At 44.1% G+C, this 15,168-nt stretch overlaps 1 protein-coding gene across 3 annotated transcripts in view; it reads left to right on the top strand.

Annotated features, from left to right (window-relative positions):
* The first annotated feature begins 991 nt into the window (after positions 1–991).
* Positions 992–15,168, top strand: part of EPM2A (EPM2A glucan phosphatase, laforin) — a 124,686-nt gene continuing 110,509 nt past the window's right edge. The window contains exon 1 of one of the 3 annotated variants that reach the window (XM_030196576.1): positions 992–1,569. In XM_030196576.1, coding sequence (XP_030052436.1) covers positions 1,317–1,569 — 253 coding nt within the window. In that variant the 5' untranslated portion in view covers positions 992–1,316. Of the gene's footprint in view, positions 1,586–15,168 lie in introns of all 3 variants that reach the window. The other 2 variants (XM_030196577.1, XM_030196578.1) reach the window with 2 other exon arrangements.

Here is a 15,168-nt window from a genome sequence, read left to right as displayed (position 1 = left end):
ACATCTCCTACTACACTCCTGTATTGTTTTTTTTTTTGTTAGCAGATTTTAAAATTAATCACCTCACTCCTGCCTTCTTCTGTTCTAATATCAAGACCCATCAGCTGTGCCACTTCACCATCCTCCTGCCCTACATCTTCCTTTTTTATTCCAATACTTCCCCGACCTTGCCAGTGCATCTCAGTCCTGCTGTGCAACTGCTCTCCCTACCAGGATTGTTAGTACAAAGCACTTTTAATACATAGGGAGCAAAAAGCTGGCTGGTATGATCTCTTCCCCTGAACAGGTTTCTACTTATTTACCCAAAAGGTAGGAGGATTAATCGTTTGGCAGATAAGTCTAAACCAGCACTTTGTGGCCTCACAGTTTAATTTATTTATTCTAGTCTCTGGTGCTTCCCAGGCAAGTTAGCCCCTTAAAAGCGCAGGGAGCAAGAGCAGAAAGTGCCAGCAATTCCGATGCATTGAGGCCCTCTAACCTGTGCACTTTAAGAGACTGACAGTATAAAGGGTACATTGGCTGCTTTGTTCAGCAAAAGGGAAGAAAGTAAGCCTGTCCAGGTCAAAAAAATAATCAAGATTTTAAATGTGATTCTATAGGAAGACAATGTTTCGCCTTTAGGCTCCAGTCACCAAATCTGCTGCAATATTTTGAAGCAGTTTTAGTTTCTGCAGTCCTGATGTAAAGTTGAAGCCAAGTAGCAATTGTACCATTTTCTTCCCTTTGTATGCACGACTGCAACTGCTGCATAATTTCTTCTTATCCAAAAACTATAGAGGAAGCATGACATTTTCTTGGCCGTGTCACACTTACTGAGAATAAGCTAGAAGAGACCTTTTCAGCTCCATCAGCAGTACCTTAGCAGCCCTCAAAGTGCATACACGCCTCAAGATCTCACTTCTGCGATGCCACCAAGCGGCCGCAGGGTGGCAGTGGCGGGTGCGGTGTCCTTTTAGATTCACACACAGGATTAGTTGCATTGCAAGAAAACAAACCCCCTCTCTCCCAAAAACAGCCCTGCGGCTCTATGAGAGGTCCGGGTAAAACACAGATCCTACGGACCCTGCAGAATGTGAGCATAGTGCACTTCTATTAGGGAAGGGAGAGGGCGGGGGCTGAAATTGCTGGTGTACTGTGGCAGCTGCACAGCTCTCCGGTGGACGGGAAGGGGCTGAGGATCAGCTAATTATAGCATTCGCCGGACTTTGTTTTTGGTCTCGCTGTTTTAAATCGGGGAGACCACAGTAGTGCCTACAGGGGCTATCTTGGACAATCCTGGCTTGGCTCCCGGAGCCGAGTCCCCCCCGGGCCTGAACATGAAGCTCCTATGCAGATTTGGGGTGGTGGTGACAGTGGAGCGCCCGGACATTGCCCTTTTCGTGCTGGGCTCCCGCCCGGAGCTGGGACACTGGGATCCACAGGCAGCCGTGCCGCTGAAGGCCACCCAGCCCACCGTGTCCACACAGGAGCCGTCCCTTTGGCTGGCAGAGGTGCTGCTTGATGAGCCCTGCACCGAGACCTTCTGGTTCAAGTTTTTAAAGAAAGCAGACGGCCATTTCATCTGGGAAGGTACTGGGGCTCTAAGGTATACGTTGCCCTTTCTATATGAGCTGCGGCCCTAGGGGGCGTGAAGGATGTCACCGGGGGAAATCCTGCCATCTCAAAAGCAGGGGTTGGCAGCCAGCATGCTTTTGGAAGGGCTAATTTTAATCATAGTGTGTCGTAATCCAGAGTGAATACGAATGAGATGTATTTATATTATGCACTGCTGCATCTATATGTGCAAATCTCTAATGCGCATACCGAGAAAGCAAAGAAAAGTAGAAACCCGGCGAGCACCCTCAATATTGAATAAATTCCTTGACTGTTTCCAGCGAGAGGTAATTTTCATTGGGTTTATCACACCCCCAATAATTTCGAAAAGTTAGCTCCTTTGCCGGCGGGGGCAACAAGATAGACAACGATCTATCAAATTGATGGGGAACATGAAGAACAAAACTCAATCAACTGTACAACGTACCCAACAGATCTAGCTGAAGAACTGTGGTGCGTGCGTTGCGTTCCCTGTAAGTCAGCCCCTTAAAGGCGTAGGGGACCGGAATGAGCTAGTTTTATTCTTCGGAGCCCTGTACCTTTAAGAGACTGACAGTCTAGGGCACGTTACAGTGTGTTGGGCATGCGCAGTCATTGGCAGAGTTAAAAGGGCTGGGCTGGAGGGCAGGGCATATTCTGTTACGGAAGCAGGCAGTTGCTGCTATCCTCAAACTAAGGGGAACCAAGAAAATGTACGAAAGGGGAGTTGGTGGGTGGGGGATATGCAGGAGAGTTGCGAGTGATGAAGAAGAAGAGGGTGCTGTGGATAACACAGGGAAACAGACTACCTTGATAGAGGGGAGAACTGTGGGAAATAAAAGCAATGGGGAGAAGTTAGGGCTGAATGAAATGTGGGATGCTGGGTGAAGGAGAGGTATGAAAGACATAATGAGCGCTGGAGAAGCATGACAACAGCCAAAAAAGGCAGGGATGGGGGAGGGGGTGGACAGGAGAGCAGAAATTTGGAGACATGGATCAGGCAGATGGTGCAATGTGACAAACCATGACAAGACAGGAGAAGTCATGAAAACAAAGGAAGTCATGAAAACAGAGGCAGACAATTTTATTTTCAGTTTAATCATTAGAATAGGAGTCTTTTAAAAAAATATATCTATATAAACAGAATTTTTTAAAAAAGTAACAGGCAAGAGTTTCCATGTAGCTTTGCTCTAATTATGGTATCTCTGGGTTCTGCAGTTTATATATAGTTTTTTAAGTTCAAAACATTTTATTTTAAATTTTTATAAGAAAATACAACTGACAAGAACTATATAAAACAAAATATAAAACAGAAGGGAAGAAATACTACAATCATATTCAGTTTATACCTGCTGTACACTGCTTTGGGTGAATCTTTTCCTAAAGGCGGTTAATAAATCCAAATAAATAAAGAAATAACAAAAAAAAAAACAACCACAATACCCATTGATGAGTTAGTATATTAAAGTGCTCATTTTTAAAGCACTTAGACTTTTTCCATATGTTGCTAAGGGCCCGTTTTACAAAGGGGTGGTACATGTACCAATCCGGCACTACCACCGGGCTATCGCAGGAGCCTGGTGGTAGTGCCTGCCCCCAATGTGCGCCATTTCCAGCGCTGAAAAAATAGTTTTATTTTTTAGTGCTGGGGCTTACCCGGCGGTGATCGGGCAGCCCCACATGCTGCCCTTTTACCACTGAGTTAGCGTGGGAGCCGGTACCGCCTCATAAATAGGAGGCGGTAAGGGCTCCACCCTGGAAATGGCTGTGCAGCGAATGTTTCACTTACCGCACCTCCATTTCCATTAAAAATAAGGTTATCAATAGAAATCAAACAAAATAAAACATGGAAAAGAAAATAAGATGATACCTTTTTTATTGGACATAACTTAATACATTTCTTGATTAGCTTTCAAAGGTTGCCCTTCTTCGTCAGATCGGAAATAAGCAAATGTGCTAGCTGACAGTGTATATAAGTGAAAACATTCAAGCATTACTATGTCAGTCTGACAGGGTGGGAGGATGGGGGTGGGTCGGAGGTATGCATGGGGACATCAAAGCATATCATCGATATTCTAACAGGATGTTTTATTTTGTTTGATTTCTATTGATAACCTTAAGAGTGGACTAACACGGCTACCACACTCCTCTACATTAAAAATAAAAAAGCTGTTTTACCCGCTGCAGTAAAAGGGGGCCTCAGTGCGTGGCAAAATCCACTCGCCGATGCTACCGCAGGACTCCTTTTAGTACAGCTTTGTGAAAGGGGCCTTGTTTAACTTTGTAAGTCTATGGGGGTCTTTTACTAAGCTGCGGTAGCCTTTTTAGCTTGTGGTAGAAGTCAGCTGGTAGTAAACAACATGATGCCCATTATATTCCTTTGAGTGTCTCGGTGTTTACCGCCAGCTGATTTCTACCACAAGCTAAAAATGCTATCGCGACTTAGTAAAAGACCCCCTAAGTGCTTTGACAATGAGCCTTCACATCCGTGAAAGATACGTTTCAAGAGGTTTCCAAATCTTACAAATTTTATGGTATCTATTGTTTTTCCCGCAATCTTAAATTCATATGTATAGATGGAGGAGTGGCCTAGTGGTTAGGGTGGTGGACTTTGGTCCTGAGGAACTGAGTTCGATTTCCACTTCAGGCACAGGCAGCTTCCTTGTGACTCTGGGCAAGTCACTTAACCCTCCATTACACCATGTAAGCCGCATCGAGCCTGCCATGAGTGGGAAAGCACGGGGTACAAGTGTAATAAAAATAAGACAAATTCTATACCACCAAAGGGTATCATTCAGAGTTGTGGCAACAACCAAGAATCATTTGGGATTGCAAGTGCAATTAATATGTCAAATATGGATTTAGCACATATGAGTAGCATGTTCTAAATGATAAGATGCCTATAGGAATATAATGGGTGTCTTATTTTTTAGTGCACGCTAATCATTAGTGTGTGCTAAATCCATTAGTGCACCTTAGTAAAAGGACCCCAAAAATTGTTGTGTACAAGGAGGTTTTATGACAGGAGACGGCATGATGTCAAAAAGTTGAAGCCGTCTCCCCCGCCATATTGTGTGACCACATTCTAAGACACTATTGAAAACAATAGCAAACTTATGAATTTATGCCTATGTGGTTTTTTTTTTTTTCATTTGACAGCTTTTTTATGACAGGAGACGGCATGATGTTAAAATGTTGAAGCCGTCTCCCTCGCCATATTGTGTGACCACAAACATTCTCAGACACTGTTGAAAACAATAGCAAACTTGTGGTTTATGCCTATGTGTTTTTTTTTTATTTGACAGCTTTTTTTTTAGTTATTTGAAAGCTTCCTATGAGGCTCATTTTCAAAGCACTTAGCCTCCCAAAGTTCCATAGAAACCTATGGAACTTAGCCTCCCAAAGTGCTTTGAAAATATGCCTCTATATGTAATGCAAGGGTTTTGTTTGGGTTTTTTTTCTCTGGTGGTTCCCCACAACTAGGCCCCGAGGCTCAGGCAGAGCCGGGGCCTTTCTTAAAGCTGCCCCTACAAAAATTGAGCCTCCCGGAACTACTGGTTCAGCTAGCTGACATGATAATAACAAAAAATTATTTCATGTTTGAGAATCAATATTATGTACAAACAAAAGGGGTATCAATGGGAGCCACTGTAGCCCCAACAATAGCATGCCTTTATATGGTTTTGTTTGAAGACTCTTGTGTACAGGTTGTACTTTCCTCAAGTTAAACTACAGAAAAGTACAACCTGTTAAACTATGGAGGAAATTTATAGATGATATCTTTAATTTGGACAGGTACTCAACAGATCTTAATGTTATTTCTAGAGCATTTGAACAATAGTAATCGTAATAACTTTTGTATCACATGTGGGTGGAAATGAGGGAAATTTTAGATATCCGTATCACTTTTTCTCATAATGAATTGATAACATCTATATGTAGAAAGGAGACAGATAAAAATACACTCTTGCAATACAAAAGTTATCATTCAAAAAAATTAAAAGATGGTATTCTTCATAAATCCGCGAACAAACAAGCCATTCAAATTAAGAAGTAAAACTGATTGCAACTCGGAGCACGTAGTATATGCCGTCCAATGTTCATGTGGCCTTTTCTATATTGGTCAAACTATTGTCTATGTTTACTATGGTGTGCTATAGGCGTGTTAGCATTTTTAACGCGGGTAAATGGTTGCGCATTAAACGCTAATGTGTATAGAATGTTTGTACGTTTGGGAAGCTCGCCAGGTGCCCTTGGCCTGGATTGGCCACTGTCGTGGACAGGATGCTGGGCTCGATGGACCTTTGGTCTTTTCCCAGTGTGGCATTACTTATGTACTTACAGAAATATGTAGGCGCATTAGCGTTTAACATGCCTTAACTTTACAGATGTGTTAGAAATGCTAATGCACCTTAGTAAACATACCCCTAAGAGAAACATTAAGGTGAGAATAGCTGAACACTTGTACAATTTATGTCATAAGAGAACTAAAGCTCCTTTAGTTGATCATTGGATTAAAGCTCACCATATAGAATCGGAATTGCGCTTTGTGGTATTACAACAGATTAGGCTAACTTGTGGAGGGGATGTTTCTGAATTGCTTGTATGCACTGAAGAAAGATTTATATTTCAAGGGGATACTATGGATCCGGGAAGGTTAAATAAAGAGGTTGAGTGGTCTGAATTATCATAAAGGAAACATTTCTTTAACATGCTCATGAGGAGTATCTAGTTTTATTGGCTAGTTAAATGACGTCATATAGTTTAATTGAACCAATGTAGTTAAAGATTTAAATACGCATGTGCTGGCGTCTTACGGCAGTTAGGCCGGAGCCTTGTGACATGAGACTTGTAGGCTTATTTTTGAAAGAGAAGGGCGCCCATCTTTCGACACCAATCGGGAGATGGGCGTCCTTCTCCCAGGGTTGCCCAAATCGGCATAATCGAAAGCCGATTTTGGGCGTCCTCAACTGCTTTCCATCGCGGGGATGACCAAAGTTCACAGGGGCGTGTTGGAAGCGTAGTGAAGGCGGGACTGGGGCGTGCCTAACATATAGGTGTCCTCGATCGATAATAGAAAAAAGAAGGGTGTCCCTGACGAGCACTTGGGCGACTTTACTTGGTCCATTTTTTCTTGCGACCAAGCCTCAAAAAGGTGCCCAAACTGACCAGATGACCACCGGAGGGAATCGGGGATGACCTTCCCTTACTTCCTCAGTGGTCACCAACCCCCTCCCACCCTAAAAAAATTATTTTTAAATATTTTTTGCCAGCCTCCAATGTCATACCCAGCTCCATGACAGCAGTAGGCAGGTCCCTGGAGCAGTTTTAGTGGGTGCAGTGCACTTCAGGCAGGTGGACCCAGGCCCATCCCCCTCCTACCTGTTACACTTGTGGTGGTAAATGTGAGCCCTTCAAAACCCACCAGAAACCCACTGTACCCACATGTAGGTGCCCCCCATTCACCCCTTAGGGCTATGGTAGTGGTGTACAGTTTTGGAGGGGGTTCGGGGGGCTCAGCACACAAGGTAAGGGAGCTATGCACCTGGGAGCAATTTATGAAGTCCACTGCAGTGCCCCCTAGTGTGCCCGGTTGGTGTTTTGGCATGTCAGGGGGACCAGTGCACTATGAATGCTGGCTCCTCCCACGACCAAATGGTTTGGATTTGGTCGTTTCTGAGATGGGCGTCCTCGGTTTCCATTATGGCCGAAAATCGGGGACGACCATCTCTAAGGTCGACCTAAATTTCGCGATTTGGGCGTCCACAACTGTATTATTGAAATGAAAGATGGACGCCCCTCTTGTTTCGATAATACGGGTTTCCCCACCCCTTCGCTGGGACGCTGAAGAAGCTAGAACAATGGTCTAAGGTCTGGCAATTAAAATTCAATGCGAAGAAATGCAAAGTGATGCACTTAGGGAATAGAAATCCACGGGAGACGTATGTGTTAGGTGGCGAGAGTCTGATAAGTTCAGACGGGGAGAGGGACCTTGGGGTGATAGTATCTGAGGATTTGAAGGCGACGAAACAGTGTGACAAGACGGTGGCTGTATCTAGAAGGTTGTTGGGCTGTATAGAGAGAGGTGTGACCAGCAGAAGAAAGGGGGTGTTGATGCCTCTGTATAAGTCGTTGGTGAGGCCCCATCTAGAGTATTGTGTTCAGTTTTGGAGGCCGTATCTTGCTAAGGATGTAAAAAGAATCGAAGCGGTGCAAAGAAAAGCTACGAGAATGGTATGGGATTTGCGTAACAAGACATATGAGGAGAGACTTGCTGACCTGAACATGTATACCCTGGAAGAAAGGAGAAACAGGGGTGATATGATACAGACGTTCAAATATTTGAAAGGTATTAATCCGCAAACGAACCTTTTCCGGAGATACGAAGGCGGTAGAACAAGAGGACATGAAATGAGATTGAAGAGGGGCAGACTCAAGAAAAATGTCAGGAAGTATTTCTTCACGGAGAGAGTGGTGGATGCTTGGAATGCCCTCCCGCGGGAGGTGGTGGAGAGGAAAACGGTAACAGAATTCAAACATGCTTGGGATAAACATAAAGGAATCCTGTTCAGAAGGAAAGGATCCTCAGGAGCTTAACCGAGATTGGATAGCAGAGCCGGTGGTGGGAGGCGGGGGCTGGTGGTTGGGAAGCGGGGCTAGTGCTGGGCAGACTTATACGGTCTGTGCCAGAGCCAGTGGTGGGAGGCGGGACTGGAGGTTGGGAGGCAGGGATAGCGCTGGGCAGACTTATACGGTCTGTACCAGAGCCGGTGGTGGGAGGCGGGGCTGGTGGTTGGGAAGCGGGGCTAGTGCGGGGCAGACTTATACGGTCTGTGCCAGAGCCAGTGGTGGGAGGCGGGACTGGAGGTTGGGAGGCAGGGATAGTGCTGGGCAGACTTATACGGTCTGTGCCAGAGCCGGTGGTTGGGAGGCGGGGCTGGTGGTTGGGAAGCGGGGCTAGTGCTGGGCAGACTTATACGGTCTGTGCCCTGAAGAGCACAGGTACAAATCAAAGTAGGGTATACACAAAAGTAGCACACATGAGTTGTCTTGTTGGGCAGACTGGATGGACCGTGCAGGTCTTTTTCTGCCGTCATCTACTATGTTACTATGTCCTGCGAAGACTTCCTCAGGAAAACTTGGGCGCCCCTTTCGATTATGCCCCTCTTGGTAAACCAACTGACAGTGCTCTCCGTTGCATTTTTCGACATGAGAATGTTGATGAATTTGCTAAGGTGTGTGAGAGTAGAATTATAAACAAGATTTTAAATATATATATTTTTGATAAGGGTAATAAGTAGAATGTATTCTAATGTGAGTAATTGGTCATATAGAATATCCTGATGACGCGAGATTCTATCACAATTGGGAATATCAGCTAGAGACAACGATCATCTGATATAAGTGCTAATGGACAGCTGGTGGAGAATTCTTTCAGTGATTATCACTTGGTGATGTATTTACAATATCTGGAAATATTATAAAGATTGTGTTGTAAAGACCTGAACCAGAAGTTAAGCTTATTTTCAAAGCCTTGAGAAAAATCAAGTGACATTTGTAAAGCATTGGGATTGTTTAAAATACCAGTATGACGTTAAACATCTCTACAGTATATACCAAAGAACTATTTTGCATCAAGGAGATTGAATTGATGTATTTGATACTGGTGCATATGAATGATGGACAGTCAAATGCTGTGTATTACCTTTAAGTGTTTTGTAACTTAGCGTAGGATTTTGAAAAAAATTTCTAAAAAGGTTTTTAACTGGATTACAAATAAAGTATTGTTGTTATATATATTTTTATGTATAAAGTGAGTCTCTATAGTGAATTTTGGTTAGATAAATATTTAGGGGGTTGTTTACTAAAGCTTAGCTCGAGTTATCTGCAGCAGGGCCCATAGGAATAAAATGAGCCCTGATGCATACAACTCGAGCTAAGCTTTAGTAAACAACCCCCTTAGAGACTGAGTACTATTGAAGTCCTTTAGTTATAACATTATAGTATACTATTTACCATGTCAACACAATACATAATAGAACATTTTAATTGATAGTGAAGGATATAATCAAAGATGGAACATATCGATAGGTAAGAGAGTAAGAAGAGTTAGAAAGAAAGGTGACTAATTTAAAGAAAGTTGCACATGAGGTCAGAGAGATGGTTAAATATTATCTCTGCTAGGATAGGAGTGGATAAAGATGTCCTGCTGCAGTATGTGCAGCCCATGTCACTCCTTGTGTGTGTGAGTGAGACTAACATGTTAGTTGCTTCTTCCATTAAAGGCCTGGTTGAAGAGCCAAGCTTTCACCTACTTCCTGGAGTAAAGATAGTCTTGTGTTAAGTGGAGCCTTTCAGGCAGTGCATTCCAAAGTGTAGGGGCTACTCCGAAGAAGGTTCGCTTGCGGGTATCACGTGGTGTAATGTCTTTTGGAGGGTGTGGTTAGTGATAGTCCTTGAGAGGACCTTAGTGTCCTTGGTGTTGTGTAGAAGATCATCCTATTCTTCAGGTACTCAGGGCCATTTCCTTTAAGGGCCTTGAAGATCAAACATAGAATTTAGCCCTGTATTGTACCGTAGCCAATGAAGCTTTTGCAAAAATGGTGTGATGTGATCACGTTGCTTGCAACCTTCAGTGAGTCTTGCTGCAGTATTCTGAATCAACTGGAGATGGTGCAGACCCTTTGTAGTCAGACCGTTGTATAGTTCATTGCAGTAATCCAGTCTTGATGTTATCATGGCATGCAGAACTGGGATAAGATTTCCCTTCTCAATGTAAGGAGTCACAAATAATAGAAGCAGCTCTTGAAGGTTGCTTGTATTCCAAGGTTCCTGACTTGTGATTAGATAGAAACTGTTCAGGTTTCTTGACACTGGTATACAATGCAAACCCTGTTCCTTGTCTGAAGCAAATATGGTAAGCCAAGAAAAGAGATATTAGCCCAAATGGTTCACAGGCTGTATATGAGTTACCTTGGTCCCTGACTCCTGTAGGCTTTCTTTGATCTCTCCTTTGCTGTTGGTATCTTGAGCTGGAGGCCTTGTATCACGTGCAACAAGTGGGGTTCTTTGATTCACTGTTTTTCCTGGAAAGCTGTGCTCATCCTCCTGCACCACTTTTCCTAGGATTAGTTTGGTTTACAATTTAGGTATCCTGTGGTCACTGATATCTGACATGCATAGAGAGTCCCTCATTTAGAATATCATCCAAATCCGCCTCCAGCTCTATGTGTTCAACTTTATTCATCTCAGATCTGTGAGTTGGGGAAGGAGGGGGCGGCTTATGAGATCAGACTGAGATTTGTGTGTGTTGACCCTCCCCCATTTATTTGGAAATGGGTAGAGGTACAGTGTGTGTTTGATAACTTGGGGCATTGCAAAAACATGAAAAGAGATCAGTATTTTGATGGTTTAGAGACTGGTGTGAGGAGTCAGGGGCTATTTTGGGGGTCAAGTCTATACAGGGGCATTTGGATGCAGTGCGAGGAGTGTCTATTCTGTAACAGCATCTAGGTGTCTGGGTTCCATTACTAGCATAAACCTATGTTGGTGTACCTAAATATAGGCATGCCCACTTATACCAGATTAATGGCTGACGTAAATGGGTCATATTTCAGTATGCAATACCTAAATTAAAAGCCAAATATAACGTGGGGCAGACCCATTGTCAATAATTAATTCACAATCTCCCCACTGGTAGATTCTATCAGAACCCGAAAACCTTGTGTAATCTTTGTTTTTTACTACAAGGATTTAAGCACCCACCTCGTCATCGGTTCTTCTAAGGTTTAGTTAAGTTGCTAACTCTATCCTTTAGATATGTTTATTGACTGATATACGAATATATTTATTATTTCCAGTCTTCAATGATACTTTAATATCAGTACTTATCTTAGGCAGACGTCATGATCAGACGGGGGATCAATCATCCGACATGACATGTTTCCCCCCTAGGACTGTTTCAAGGACTTCCCCTGCGGACAAAATATATCCTTATCAATTAATATGCTAAAAGGAAACCCCTATATTTAAAAAAGCCTCCTGTTAATGTCACGGTCGTTGTCGCCGACATCCGTGCCTTGCTCGTCAGTGCCTTGTTCCGCCTTTTAAACCTTCTAAAATTACCTGCAGTTCCAGTCAGTGACCTGTGGGGTCACTGTAGAGTTGTGGAGGCAAAGCTGGTGATGTCATCAGCACTGAGCACTTCTTAAGCTGGCTTCTGAGAGTGCTCAGTGTTCTGGCCATTATCCTTGATTAAGGCCTGGCCTGCCTGGGGCTCTGCTAGTTCCAACATCTGTTTCTTTGTGAGGCCGTGGCCTGAAGCTTTTCCTACAGCTTTCTCCTTATGCTGTGTTCCAGTGGAAGTCTGCCTCCAAGCCTGGTAGTCCTGAGAGGTAAAGCTTTGCTACAGCTTTCTCCTATGCTGTGTTCCAGTGGAAGTCTGCTTTCAAGTCTGGTAGTCCTGAGGAGTAAAAGCTTTGCCTATAGCTTTCACCTTATGCTGTGTTCCTGCGGAAGTCTGCTTTCAAGCCTGGTAGTCCTGAGGAGTAAAAGCTGTGCCTTCAGCTTTCACCTTTGCTTTGGTCCAGTGAAGCCTGCCTGCCAAGCCTGTGAGTCCAGAGTCTTCCGTGCCTCAGCTGAGTTTCCTGTCGCCCACAGTGAGGCCTTGGTCGCTGTATGCAGCGAGTGGCTTTGTGCTGTGTTTGGGACTGTGTGGCCTGGATGACAGGGAGTGCTGCAGGTGCAGCGGCTGAGACCACGTTTCGAGGCATCTCTGGACGAAGGAGCGGTGCTTGGAGCGCGGAGGGGTCCGCGTGGGCTGTTCCTGGCTCTTGGGTGCAGTGCAGGGCCGTTTAGCCTTCTGCCTTGGGAGCATCGGCTCAGGTTTGGCTTCTTCACCTTGCCTGCCTTGGGAGCAGTCTGCTCAGGCTTTGTTGCTTTATCTTGCCTGCCTTGGGAGCATTCGTCTCGGGTGCCTCAGTGACTGTTGGCTTGTCTTAGGTGACATCCCTAGTCTTCTGTGAGCGGAGTGACCTGCTCTTGCCTCTACCTGTCCTGCAGGTCCTTAAGAGATTCTTTCTTTTCCCTTTGTTTTGCTTCTGCTACACTCTGGTTTTGAGGGAGCTTGCCATGATTGTTTAGCGGCTCATCTGAGTATACTGACAGAATGAACCCTTTTCTTAACCACAAGCGATGTTACCTCTGTTAGCCAAGTATTGCCTGTTTGTCTTTGTCCCGCTAGGGCGGGCCCTTTGCCTAGTTTATTGTGTTCTACTGTATGCCATATATTTGCATTGCTCTGCTATTATTGAGATGTGCAGCTAGGCTGCTTATGTTTGATTTCCCTATACAGCTAGGCTGTTCTATGTGTTATGTTAGCCTTGCTTCAACTAGGTTAGATTGTATAGCTAGGCTGCCTGTTTTCCTTTCTGTGCCGTTAGCTACCCTTTTCGCCTTGTGTTTTTGCTACAAGTTCATCTCCACTTGTGGTCCAGTCCAGTCCTGAGGGGACTCGGTCTATCCAGAGGTGGTTGAGTAATTCTCACGCGGCCACCTTTGGGCCAAGGGCTCACAAACGTCACAGTTTAACATCTTACTTAGCAAACCCGATTACCTCTGTGCTATTTCATCGCCAGCTCTGCATCAAACAACTTGATCTGCCAAGTAGGCGACTTCGTGCTTGTTACTTCTTTAATCTCCCTACTCATGACGTGACTCAACCTCTGGACCCTGATTGGCTATAGCAATGATCTGCATTCTAATTCTGCATTTAATCCCTTCGGCTCTACTGTATTTAATTTGAATACGCACTGTTGTTCTTTGTAATTAAGCACACTATCTACTGAACCACCCTTCCTCCCCACTTGTATATGATCTATAATGTGCCATTTAATGTCAGTTACTGCATGTCCTAAAGTTAGCCAGTGGTTCTACCAGTGGGAAGATTGTGAATTAATTATTGATGTAAATGGGTGCCATGTGTAACTAATAGAATACTGTAAGCTATGCATATAATTTGGAGACACATCTATGCCTCTCCCACACTCCGTCCACATATATGACTCCCCCTTGCAGTTACACACGTAAATTCCAATTTTCTTGGCACTTACGCACACAAGATGCGCGTCACTTCACCTGCCCAATTATGATTTGAGTTTTGCAGAGAGGCAAGCTGTGACGGCAACTTTAATACCAAAAGGCAGGATTAGATAGAAGCCGAGGCAGTTTAGAGTTTCGGCCCTTCTAATTATTTTCATATCCTGCCTTTAGAGCTCAAATGCGGGGCATAATGCCAGCCCATGTGTGATGGATTTGAAATGAGAAAGTGGGATCTGCACACACACACGTAGTAGCTGTAAGACAAATGTTAAAGCTCCTTATTCTTGTCCTCCAAGATAATGTGATCCCTCAATGTTGATTTATTTAGGAGACTCTTCATCTGCTGTTCCTGAAAGGTCTTGCTCATGGTGAATTACAATCAACAAATTTAGTACACCTACCTGAATTCAATATATACACAATTCCATCTACTCTAGCAAAGTGAATTATAAATGTCTGACTGACTGTTGTCAGCTGGGCAGCCATAAGGCTATGGGATGAAACACAGCCAGGGCAGTCAAACAATATAGCACTTAGTTTTGAAATGCTGTTTGCGTTCTTAGATGTGCATAAACTGGCACCTAGTTGTGTATATTGTATGCGCATCTAAATCCCGATTTTAGAAAGCCAGGATTTTCATATCTAAAATTCTAAAACGTGCATCCGGCAAGGGGCGTGGTCTGGTCTGTTTTGGGCAGGGCTTAAAATATCTTTCTCATTTCAGAAGGGGAATGCATGACTATGTCCAGGCAGATTGAATGCTTGTAATGAGCAGTGTTCCACTGGAGGGATTAGGGGAGGTTTCTCCCTTAATCCATCAGTGGTTTATGTTCCCTTCCCTAAAAGCAAAACTGGCAAGGGATACTGGGCCCTGTGATAGCACTGGGGATAATGCATGTGTATGTTTCTAAACTAGCTGACAAACTTGTATGTCACTACAAAAAATAGTCTGTAAAAGCCAAACCAAAACACTCCAATAAATCTTCAATAGTGGAGAAAAAAGGCCACAGAGCACAAATCCACACCTTAACATAACTAAGCGAGACTACTCAATACCATCATAGGTCACAGGGAAAAAAAACCCCTCCAGTTACATAAAGACAGAGCAGAGTGAAAACTGCTATGGCATAAATCAGGAACAGAGTTCAGTAGCAATGGTTCAGAAACTTTACTCAAATCGCTGCACTTCTCCAAAGATCACGTGGAGGGGCATAATCGAACACGAACGCCCATCTCCATGGGCGTCTATGTCCGAGAACGGGTAAGTGAAGGGGTGGGACAGACCGTATTTTCGAAAAAAATGGGCATCCATCTTTCGTTTCGAAAATACGGTTTGTACGGACCAAAATGCCATGGATTTAGTCGTTTGCGAGCTGGGCGTTTGTTTTTTTTTAGCGATAATGGAAAATAAAAACGCCCAGCTCAGAAACGTCCTAATCCAAGCCATTTGGTTGTGGGAGGGGCCAGGATTCATAGTACACTTGCCTCCCTGACATG

This window comes from Microcaecilia unicolor, chromosome 3, assembly GCF_901765095.1.
Source record: "Microcaecilia unicolor chromosome 3, aMicUni1.1, whole genome shotgun sequence".
NCBI classification, from domain to species: domain Eukaryota; kingdom Metazoa; phylum Chordata; class Amphibia; order Gymnophiona; family Siphonopidae; genus Microcaecilia; species Microcaecilia unicolor.
Note: the sequence above shows the minus strand (reverse complement) of the source record. Positions and strands in the feature narration are given on the sequence as shown.